At 43.1% G+C, this 12,250-nt stretch overlaps 1 protein-coding gene across 1 annotated transcript in view; it reads right to left on the reverse strand.

Moving 5' to 3' along the window:
- The window catches only part of ANK3 (ankyrin 3), a 306,368-nt gene that overhangs the window by 87,713 nt on the left and 206,405 nt on the right, over positions 1 to 12,250 (reverse strand). The window contains exons 16-20 of the mRNA XM_053948490.1: positions 10,456 to 10,653; positions 9,865 to 9,963; positions 9,032 to 9,130; positions 5,136 to 5,333; positions 2,577 to 2,675 (exon numbers count right to left, since the gene is read on the reverse strand). Coding sequence (XP_053804465.1) covers positions 2,577 to 2,675; positions 5,136 to 5,333; positions 9,032 to 9,130; positions 9,865 to 9,963; positions 10,456 to 10,653 — 693 coding nt within the window. The remainder of the gene's footprint in view (positions 1 to 2,576; positions 2,676 to 5,135; positions 5,334 to 9,031; positions 9,131 to 9,864; positions 9,964 to 10,455; positions 10,654 to 12,250) is intronic.

A 12,250-nucleotide genomic window follows, 5' to 3' on the forward strand; every position in this document is an offset into this window, starting at 1 on the left:
ATAATGTCACTCTGAGCTGTGCTGCTTCACTGACTTTTAAGGCACGGATGGCCACATCTCTGCTGCTGCATGTCCAAAGGAATGAATCCCAACTGGACATGCTGGACAGGATTGTGCAAACATGCAAGCATAGCAACAGTGCCTCTGAAGCCAACTCAGCTGTTGCTTATCTTGTCCCCCAGTGCCTCTGGTTTTAGAGGCAGAATGTACAGTTAATCCATCTAAATGGGAGAGCTTGTAACTGCAGGGCTGCTATTTTACAAGGCAATCATCTAACCTTCACCTGCATAGAACATGAGGTCAAAGTATGGCCATTCGTATAGCATAACATTTTCCTTCACTGTAGAAATTCAGGGTTTTTCAGGAGGGAACTCGGGGTGATCATCAGTTTATCCAGAAACTATTCCCTGCTAATACACCCAGTACTGCACTGGCCCTTTCCTTGTATCACAGGTGGCAGCGAGCGGATATCTGGCAGACAGCTCCATGGGGCTGGCTCTGAGGAGCCTGCAGGGCTCACTGCTGCACACACCCAGCAGATGGGACCCTGTAGAAGCCAGTGGAAAAGCACCAAGCATGTGCCAGTGCATAAGCATCGAGCTCATTCCTCTCTAACAGAATCCTGCCAGGCACGTGGGCACTCTCTTCCCAAGGAGCAGACAGTTCCCTACAGCAGGGAGGACTAACTAGTAGGGTGAACAGGAGGACAAGCTGTTGTGGATGTTCTTCCCCACAGAAGCCTACAGGATGGAGAATTTCCCCAGACAGGTGACTTCTTACAGCCCAAAGCAGTCCTGCTTAAATAGAACCTGACTTACGAGTCCCTGAGCCACTCCCTAACAATTATGGAGCAGTCCCATGGAAACAAGAGTGTACTGGGAAACTGTTCTTTATTCATACTAGTTACACATATAACTGAGGAATGAGGGAGAGCAACAAGGGATTTATTTCTGTCTTCTTTAAAATTATATGGCTTTTACTGATCATGTTGCACACAGTCAAATATGACTGTATTTTCTGAAGCTGAATACAGAGCTCCTGCAGCTGCACCACGCTGTCCCTGGGACCCAGCAGACATGCTCTGCCTGCTTCTCAGCTGTGACAGTAGCTCAGATGTTTCCACCACCCCAATGTGACTAAAAGGCCACTGCAGCCCAGAATGGGATCCTATTTGGACACTGGAGAGCCAGCAAAGCAAACACGTGTGTCTGCCTGCACCTGTCAATATAAATGTCTCCTCAGACTGCTTGCTATTTGTGGGACAGCCAAGAGCACTGCACAGAGGGGCAAAGGCAAATACTCAGATGAGTTGTATGGCTTGGGAGGTGGTTCAGCTCTGGCCAAGTCAAAAGAACAGGTTCTGCAATGTCCTGCTACTGAAACCAACACCAGGTAGAACCTATCTCTAGAAAGGCAACCACATTCATCTGAGGAAATTGTGCAAAGAATGAACCAGGGCAGATCTCATCTGCTACTGGGCGATCTGACAGATAAGAACCCTGACTGGTTCTTCTTTAAAACACAGACTAAGGATATGTTACAAAAGTATAAACCTGGAGAAGCTCCTGGGATTTTAGCAAAACTCTTTCATGTTTATGTCGGGATAATGTTATTAAATTCAGTAGCTGGTACAATTGGAATTACACTGTAGAGAAATCAGTTATCAATGACTTTTCCCTCTGCCACAGATTATAATCAGCTGAGCTGCAGCCAGACATGATGATGGACTCAGCCCTTTCTGAGCTGTCAGTGTAATATGATAATATTGCTGGACAGTCTGACACACCTGTGATGCCAGCACAGCACCTCACTTGTGGCATACACCTAGCAGAGAGCTGTGAAAGCTACTCCTCTGCAAACGAGTGCAGGCCAGATTGTGAGACCTGGTTCATTTAGCTGATTTGATCTGCTACAGCCCAAGAATTTGATCTCATCTGAATTTCTTGCCCAGCTAAAGGAGTGCCTGCAAGATCTAGACAATGCATGAGGAATGTAAGTGCAATCATCATTATCATTAAATTCTGAGCACTGTACACCATTAGGGAGCATAAAACCTTTTCTGCAAAGGGTCTTTGCTTCAGGACATGGATCTTAAATGCAATACTGTGAAGTGGGAGGTGTCATTGCTGGGGGTCTCAAAAGCCATCCCCAGGCACCTTGAAAATACAGGTCTGTTACTTAGGAGTCCAAATATTTAGGCAAAACTATTTTTAGGCAAGTAAATTTGAAATGGACCACCACTGCACATATGTATTTCATATTAGATAACAACTTCCTTACTCAAAAACTAGATCAATCCCATTTACCTTCAGTGAAGCACAGTAACAGGATACAATCTAAACCTATATTGATCTAAATATTTGGCAAGAAATAAGCTTACTGCTCAAAGGCTGAGCTTGACATTAAACACCCAAACTCATATATCTTCAGTTTTCAGAATATATTCTGCAATAATTCATTACAAGGAATGCTTCCCTGCTGCGATTTCAGTTTCACCCCGAAATCAATTCCTAGCCCTGTCTAGAGGCTCGTGGCTCCCTGGAAGGAAATGTTTCGTGTGACAGTGGTGTTCATACCTTCGTCTGTGCATCAACAGCAGCTCCCTGGTTAGCCAGAACCTCTGCTACATTGACCCTGTCCTCTTGGGCAGCCAGGTGGAGGGGCGTCAGTCCACTCTGTAAATCAGAAACAAGAAGGAACAATCTCCAGAGGAGGCACATGACTACTAAAATGCAAATTCAGGTATCTGTAAGACTCTAAATATCTGAATGAATTTAAAGAAATTACACATTCCACTTTCACTGTGTAAGGTGCTTTGTTATCACACTGCTGATCAGCAGGAAAGTACAACTCCAAAGCCAGGAATATGATGTTTCTTTAAGACAAGGAAGATTTCTCCATGCAGTGTTACATGTGGGAAAGCAAATTAGAGCACTTTAAGGAAAAGTCACACAGCATTTTTTTACCTCCTAATTTACTTCCTAATAATGAGTCAGACTTTAAAAGCAATATTGAATCATTGTTTATGCTTCTGCAAGTTTTTTTACAATCACTCAGTTTTATCCTTACCTTTTACTCTTCTACTTGATCATTTTCAGACACAAACACAAAAGAATAAAACTGCATTTCTCTGAGATCAGGCCCATTTCTCTCTGCTCAGGGAGTATACAGACTTGATAGAAAACATGTACTGATAGCAATTTTTCTTATTTAAAACTTAAGATCTAAATATCCTTAAAACCTCAGAAAACTATGCAACTTTCTGCCACATAAAAGGGGTAGAAGATAAAAAGGGAAGGAGAGAGAATCTGCTGAGAAGATGTCATTAGGAATGAGAAAGAATATCCTTTCCTTGCAAATTCTGTTTAATTTTCTCTCCTGTTCCTACTGCCTTTAGCACCAAGGACAGAAGAACAAGTGGTAGCAGTTGTCACATCAGGCAGGAGCACTCACTAAGGTTCCTACCCTTGAACCCAAATCCACATCCATGGTGCACTCCCTACCAAGGCCAATTATTTTGAGATTGCCCCACTGCATTTCACTCCAAGATGCAATCCTGATGATAACACAGCTTAGGTGGGCCACCTGACACAAATATGTAACAGTAACCAACTACAAATTACCTAATGGAGCCTGGATATTAATGGCCAAACCTTCTAAAAAGATTTAGTAAGTGCTCAGTATGGGGGCTCTGAGTATGCAGCTCCAAATCATTCTGTGGGTCCTGAAGAAATAAATGTTCTTTTTACTCCCATTGCAAAGCTGCAGAAGTCAGAAATCAGTGGGCTTTAAACATCTGGCTTTGAATGTAAAGGTGCTGTGCTCTGTGGAAATGTGCATCCCTGAGAGGATGGAGGGGAATTACTCCCCAAAGGTGGTGTTATCAGCACAATGAGAGACTGGAGATTACAACTGAACAGATTGCTGGATGCTGCAGGTAATTAACCTCTGGTGGCACTGAATCAATGTGCCAAGCACTTCAATCATGCTCCCTGTATTAGCCTCAGCAGCAAAATGGGATAGCCAATGGATGCAGAACACGTATGTGGCAAATTTCCCTGTGGGGATACAAAGTCAATCCTGCACTGCATAACCCACACAGGATTGAGACTTGTGGGGGAAAAAAAATCCACATCTGCAAGAGAAGCTTTCTGAAGGAGGACCCACAAATAATCAAACTGGAAAGTCAGAAGTAGGAAAACACAGCAGCGCTGTGCAGAACACCCACTGCCTCAGAGGATTCTGCATTCTCTCTTCCTACCTGCTGAGAATAAGAAATATTTTCCATGAATAAAAAATTTTATTGCCTCTCTAATCTAGCCACACAAATCCATTCTGAAACTACACTTGACAATGTCAAATAACAAAGTCTAATAGGGCATTTAAAGAATTAAGGCTGCACATCTGCTGGAAACATTACTGTATAGCAGATTTAATAGCCTATGAATTCACACCTAAACTAAAATACATCAACTTTCCTTTCCTATCCTATCACTAGGAGAAATGACACCAAAAGTCACTGTGGGCTAAGGAACACACCCTGGGGAGGAAGAATCATTTATATTAAGGAACACAGTCTCAGAAAAAGTTGCTGTTATTATCCCATTAAAAAAGTCACCATCCCTGAACAAGTCAGCTGTTACCATGAGGTGGTAGTATTTGTTACTATTTGCTGGTACATGTTACATTTCTTGTCATAAAATATTATAGTGCTAAAAATGTCACAAGTAAAAAAAACATACAAAAAAAATACAGCAAATGTTACAATTACACAATTGAAAAAGGGGCAGGCATATTCCTAGAGTCTGATAAATGACAGATGCCAGCCCCAGTAGCCCCTGTGGGGGGGAAGATGTTTTCTCTCTGGCCATGTTTTGGCAGACTAGCATAAATTAATGCTGGATTAATAAATTCCACTGCAGCATGTGTTATCACCAAACCCTGAGTACTACAAAGGTTCATTCAGTGTGACATGGCATGCTGCTCTTTGCTAGGAAAGTTGATGATGTGTGTTCAGACACCTGCAGCGGCTTTCAGCACGTGCAGAATCCCAGGGGGTAAAATTTAACTGCAGGGCCCTCTCCTCCTCATCCCATTTTTACACGGCCTTATCCCCAGGCAGGGGGGACACTCACCTTGTTGCTGAGGTTGACATTAGCATTTCTGGAGAGCAGCAGTGACACCATGTCCACGTGGCCGTCCTGGGAGGCGAGGTGCACCGGGGCGATGCCCTGCCGGGTGACGGCGTTGGCGTCGGCGCCGTATTCCAGCAGGGTGGTTGCTATGTCCATCTGGTTCTTCTTGGCAGCTATGTGCAGGGGTGTGTAACCATTCTGCCAACAGAAAGCACTTCATTGCGAGCTGCTCACTGAACAAGGTGCTAAAGCACTTTTCTGTACCTACCCAACTCTGTGAATTCTGTCAAACACAGCCAAATGCAATGTTAACAAGCTGTATGAACCAATGTATCTGACCTTTAGGCAATTTTTTTTTTTTTTAAGTACTGCTACAAAGAGGAGGATTCTGAAGTAAATTTTCAAATTTGGGGAAAAAATATCTTTTCAGGAAAGGACAATCTATAGCAATAGGAGTTTGAGTTTTGTTTAATAGACATTTGCTCCTTTTCCCTAAATGTACATAAAATCTTTAACAAACAGAAGAGCAGGATGTGTGTTCATAACTCAGAACAGCTGTTATTGTTTGGGCTTTTTTACCCATTTCCCAGTGTGAATGAAAGCATTATGCACATGAAATATGGCCTTTCTTGCAACATTTACCTTAAACCTTACTGACAAGCAGGTTTTTTTCAGATCAAGGGAAAACTGAAACATATAACTTCTGAGTCATGCATTCCTTATCTTTTTATTCCTTCCAATATGTGCACCCAGGGAGCCCACTACTAAAAATAAAAATGCAGTATCTATTGCATGATACAATTTTGTAACTCTAAAAAAAAAAAGACAGGCAGAAAATAGATAAATGGATATAAAGAATAACTGATTAGCACACAAACTCTGATGGAGGTACAACCAGTTTTTGGTACAGATTGCAATGACTGTTTAGTCAAGAACTTTCTGTCTTTCAGAAATGTATTAGCCCTCATTTTCAAGTAAATGTCCAATGTGCACACATTTGCACTTGAATAAGAGACATGGTCAAGGGGGGATGAGACCCAAGCTGCATAAACCATTTTGTATTTTTGTGTGGCATCGTAAGTACCATTTGCATCTCAGATTACCCAGCCCAATAAAATCTACCTAAAGGCACAAAGCTTTCAGCTGGCTGGGCTCCTCCCTGCACCCACAGGGCAGCAGGGCTGGTCTAAAAAGGAAGGGAGGTCACAAGAGATGCAGGGCAATGCAGGTATGAGCAAGGAATAAATACAAGGGAGCTCACAAATGATTACAAGAGAGCTTTAATAGGAACCTGGCAGCAAGAGATGCACAGCGCTAGTTTCCTGTGGAAAAGGTTCTGTAACCTTCAAAATTCAATTCAGATTCAGTTCAGATCTTGGATATTAAGGAATTTGAAAGCGACACTCAGGAAACACAGTGCTACAATCAATAAAGGAAGCACATGGCCACTGCATTTTCACTTTGAAGATAAAGTGCTTCAAGAAAAACAAACATAATCCTCTCCCATAGACTTCCTGCATGATACTGCCATGTAAAACAGCCACTGCCACATGAGCACCTAATAAATCCTTAATGGTACATGCTAAATCCTGTATATCTCCTAAAACATAACTCCTTAAAAGGCAGCTCATATTACATTATATAAAATAACAAATGCAGTTTCCAAGCCTTTTCCTCAGAAATGAGCATATATTGCTTTCAGTGGAATGGACAGCAGCAGGTTGCCAAGGGAAGGCAAAAAGAGAGCTGAAAACTAAAAGCTGAAATTCAGCTCAGTCCCAGCCTGCATCTTCTCCTCATAAGGGCAGCACTCTGTCACTATGCACAGACAGAGAAGGGAACAGAGAAGTTTAGAAGGACGGGTATTGAGTTATTCCGGCTGCCAGGGAAAGGAGTGGAAAAAGGGAAAATGGTTAAAGATGAAAGGACAGAGGAAAACTAAGGCTTTGGGGATGGCATGGCGAGGAAAAAAGGAACTGTAAAGTGGATGCCAAATTCAAATTAGGGATAAGCTGCACATGAAATTAGGCACAATATTTGCCTATGAAAGAGAAGAATGGTTCAGCGGGATAACTGTTCCACATCACTGTGCTCTGACATGCCCATTTCCCATACCCTGTCACTTATCACTCTTCAAGGCAAATTTTGTTAGGCTTGGCTAATGAGCCACTCTTAAGATCAGTGTTAAAGACAGTAGTGTCAAAGGAAAGGCAACCACTGATGAAACTAACTGTGGATCCAGTGATGAGATATGACATAACATTTATTTACTGGACCACATTTACAAAAAGCACAGGAAATCATCTGCTGTTATCAACATCATCTTTTGGATGAGTGCATAGTGGGTGCCTGAAGCAACAAACATGTTATGGTTAATTTTATTTAGTATTGATGCTCTGCTTACTGCTGCCATGGCTCACTTGCTGCAGAACACTAACAAATGCTTTCTTTTAGGCACACTTACAGCTGGCACTTGGAGGCCTGAAGTGGCAGCTGCAGAACTGCTCTGTTACCGATGGGGAAGCTAAGGTGACCTGACACATGGGTTTGTGCAATGCTGTACCACAGTCTTTAGGCTTCCACCTTGGTTTGGACTTCCCAAGCCCTTGGCAGGGGCTGCTGCGATCCCTGCCCCTACAGGATGCACAGCTCCCGCTGGCAGCTTCTTTCAGTGAAAACTGGGTCAGTGCCTTCTCATCCTCTTCAGAAGGCCCTTCCTTCCCCCAGTGGCATTTGAGAGTGCTGTGCTGCAGTAGTGAAAGATCAGAGATCACTCTGGTTGCCCCCCTGGGGCACTGCTCTGGCAGATTGCCGCTATCGACAGCATTGATTTAAAACTGCGCCGTTGCTGCTGGCGATCCGTGTTTATTTAAGTTCCCCCTCCTTGCACTACAAACGCTGGGACCCACCATGCGTGGCACACTCCATCCTCTCCTGCAGCCATGCAGAAGGGCTCCAGTGCCACGGCTGCACTCAGCCATGTGTGAGAGGAAGGCAATCAAGGAGCACTGCCCATCTAACTGCAGCACTGGCTTTTCCATTAGCCCTCCTTTCTCCACAGGGCTTTTCTTGTGCAGTGACTTAAGGAAATTGTCTGGGTTGCTTCAAATGAGGTATTTACAGTACACTTAACCTGCTTTAACCTACATATGTTTCCATCCTGCTTTACCTAATGTTCTTGTTCAAATATTGATTATACTCTGATTGATTATAGTATTTATCCATCCCATACTTAAAACTGGGATCCACAAAAGAAATAGTTTAAGCTTCTCTAAATTCTCTTTGTTTCATGCACTACTAGAATAAATTTACATACTTATTCTTTCATATCCTCTGAAACCTTACACTAGGCATTGTCTTGCCTGCAGTAAATTACAATCAAAGCAGGGCTGTGACTAGTCTTATTTCTTGCCAGTCCATTTATGCTGCGGTAGAAGTATTGCAAAGCACATGAATAATTACGTGTATTGTGCTGAGAAACTTATCTGGCCTCAGATGACATCCTGTGGCATAAACAGAAGTACCCCTGCATAGCTGGGCTTCAACCCCAACCTTGCCCTGCACAGATCTTAAAATGCAAAGATACAAAGTTGTCTAGCTTGAAGAAGTTACTGAAGAGGCTGGACAAATGAAAACAAGGCTCAGTGTTTTCTGAAATTAAACTGGTGATTTAAAGTGTTTCTGCATCTTTATTTGCTTTTTTTTTTTTTTTTAATTGCTATTTTATTCACCTGCAGGATTATTCTAGCAGCTTTGTGGATGTGAGACAACAAACAAGGTCACTGAGCCTCCTGTAACTGCAAACATACACAGCCTAGAAAGAACAGGGGTAGACAGGAAATAAAGTGACATAAAAAGCCTGGGTATTGCTCCCCCAGAGTGGCCAGTACTTGTACCTTGGCAGAGGCATGAGGTGAAGCTCCCTGGTCCAACAGAAGGAGGGCCACTTTTTGATTATCGTAGTGTGCAGCTACATGCAGTGGTGTTAAACCGCTCTAAAAACAGAACATGCAGAACAAACAAGTGCTGTTACAGACCCTTTCCAGGGGAAACTCAGGCGTTTGGAAAATTCCAGTGGATAAGGTGAAAAAACACATTTGTTACTCATTCATGTATCCAGAGTCTGTGGGAACTTTTAGAATCAAAAAATAAAACAAATTTGGAAATCCTTCCCGAGCTGTGAAAGCCCCATTCACTTTTCCCAGGGAAGATGAATGGAGAAGCACAAATTTGTGCTGCCCCCAGGGTAAGGAGGTCACACCCTTGGCAATGTTTTCCTTTTATTGCAGTGGGTAAGTAAACTGCCCCTTGGATCTGCAAAAATCCAAGCTGGGCTGGTTTAAAAAGCTTGAGGTGCTATTGGCCTATGCCCCGCCCCCCCCCCCCCCCAATGAAACCTGGGGAAGCAGAGCCAGCTACCCAAATGCTCTGATAAGGACTGACAATAGTCTGGATAGGAACACAGGGGAATGCTTTGTCTCCATTCCCCTAGATGTGAATGCAGAGCACATCACTTTGTTGTCAATTAATGACAATAAAAGTCACTTTGTCGAGAGTTTGCTGGCTCTTGGCAGCCCCAGCAGGGACTGGAATACCACATGAAACCAATTCCAGCTAAACCCAGGCTGTGGATACTAGTGTGATGGTAAGTAGGTAGGAGGACATTAATAAATTATTATCTGGTTTGAGATATTTGGTGTGCAAGTGGCAGTGGTTTCTTCTGTCCTACCTTTCCAGAAGCATCAGGAGATGCATTCTTCTGAAGCAGGAGGTTGGCTACCTCAATTTTCCCATACTTTGCAGCCACATGTAGTGGAGTGAATCCTTTCTGTAAGAGAAAGCAGGAATATAGCAGCCCCGGGCATTCTTTCTCAGGGCAAACAAGGTTTGTCTCTGATCTGCAAGGATGCAGCTGCTTCAATCCACCCCCTTACATAGTCCTGAGTACAGGCAGCAAGTCTGCAGATTTCCAAATGCCCTGTGGGGTCTGGAGGCCCTTCTCTTGCAAGGCAAAGCACTATCTACTTCAAACAAGGGAAGAGTCGGTTCCTTTCTTCACACTACCAAAGACCCAAGGGCAAGCCTATCAACACCCGCCTGGAATTTCTGCCCTGCATTCCTTCCATTCCAAGAAAATGCATGTCTGGTCTCTGGGATGTGTTAAACATCAGGTCCCGAGGTACAAGCGTGAAGCTTTGTACCCTTTAATAAAACGTAGCTCACACACTGTACATGTATATGACTCCTGCAGCATTCAATTCACAAGCAGCCCTTGCTACAGGTGTGCTCTATGATTCTGCCACTCCTGCAGCTCTCTCACCTTGGTGATGATAGACAGAGATGCACCGTGATCCAAAAGAACAGAAGCCACATCTTCGTGCCCTTCCCGAGCAGAGAGGTGCAGGGGCGTGTAGCCTGACGTGGTGGCTGCGTTGGGAGACGCTCCCTGCTGCAGCAGCTGCTGCACGATGTCTGCCTTTCCCAGGCGCGCAGAAATGTGCAGCGGCGTTTGGTCATCCTGGACACAGAGGGAACGACACAGGCCTGCGTGAGGAAACTGCCCCTCACACTGGGACATGAGATATTTGCCCACCTTCTGTCACTTTTCAAAATTGCACACGAGCATTAATTCCACTGAGGTCTTAGCTAGTGAATGTTGCACACTGGCTTTCTCGGTGTCATATTATAAAGATACCGTGCTCTTTGTTAGCACATCAAAAAATATTCCAGACAGTGACATAATCCATAAAAGTTAATAAATTGATCAATTTTCTTCCTTATCTGGATTTGCCTCACTTTGCTTTGCAGACCTTTCTTGAAACAAAGCTAGTGCATAACTCTGTTCCTCATCTTGATCTCTTCTATATTTCACAGCAACATTTAATAGCTCCATCAATTATTGCCTGGAAACTTGCATAAAGTAACATAATTTTGTGCTTTTTTAACTGGTGAATGTTTGGTATTTTGCAGTTAAATTTTCCATCAGTGTAACTGATGATAGAGCATGGTGTGGAAATTAATTGTCATTTTCTGCTTCTCATTCAGAAGACAATGATCTGAATAGTTTTAAGTATGGCATTTCCCTGACATGAATCTCACGGTTTCTTTTCCTTCACTGAAAATATTAGGGTGTTGTGACCTTGTTCCGAGCATTTAAGAGGCAATTTCTCACCTCCTCATTATCTTGTTTTTGTATTTTTGTCCTTCCCCTTCTCTGTTGTACAATCTTTGGATTAAGCACACTATCACAACAGTGTGGCCAAGCATCTTTCTCTTCCCATTTTCCCCTGCTGAATTTCCTACCTTTTGAGAAACGTCCTGTTCTCTGCAAGGGAGACTTCTGCCCATGCCCAAGAGTGATTTTACACCTCTGGATTTAGGATGGGAGCAAGCCAGGATATAAATGCTGCTCCTCTGCAAGGCAATTCTCTGACTGGGGGAGCATCTTTGTGGTTCTTAAATGATTCCAGTTTGTGCCTGTTTCCCACAAATTTCTCACAGCTGATGTTAGCACTGGTGTATAATCTACTGCTTGCATTTAGTTGTTATTTATGATAACAAACTGATCACAGGCAATGGCAGTTTGCACAAATTAAATCATTCTGTGAATTTACTCAGAAAATATTTGCATGACTGCTTCTGAGCACGAGCTGTTCACTTTCAAGACTGTCTTTGGAGATTTACAAACCACATGAATCAGTTCTATTGTCAGGCTCCTTGCAGATATAAAGTGTACCAGCTAGAAATATTTAGTCAGAGTTCCTTATAAGTAGATAATCTTAACAGCAAACTTACTTGTGACCCAATTCACAAATAATTTCACAATGAAAAATTATTTGTTTTTTAGGTTACATCCATTTTATGACCATTTGGGGAAAAATATTTCCTGAGTTTACCTATTAAGACTGCTATTTATTGCACCCATTTATCTCCTTGCCCTGCCTATTTCCTGGAACTCTTTGATTTCCATAATTTTGCATGTTCCTTCATGCCTCATGACCATTTCTTTTTCCTCCACCCTTACCTTCCTCAACTGCAAATGTTTCTATAGGATCTGTTCCTTCTTCCCAGCCCTCTGCTATGTCCCCTCACTGTGCCTCCTTCCTTGAGGTGGT

The sequence above is a fragment of the Vidua chalybeata genome, chromosome 8 (assembly GCF_026979565.1).
Source record: "Vidua chalybeata isolate OUT-0048 chromosome 8, bVidCha1 merged haplotype, whole genome shotgun sequence".
NCBI lineage: Eukaryota > Metazoa > Chordata > Aves > Passeriformes > Viduidae > Vidua > Vidua chalybeata.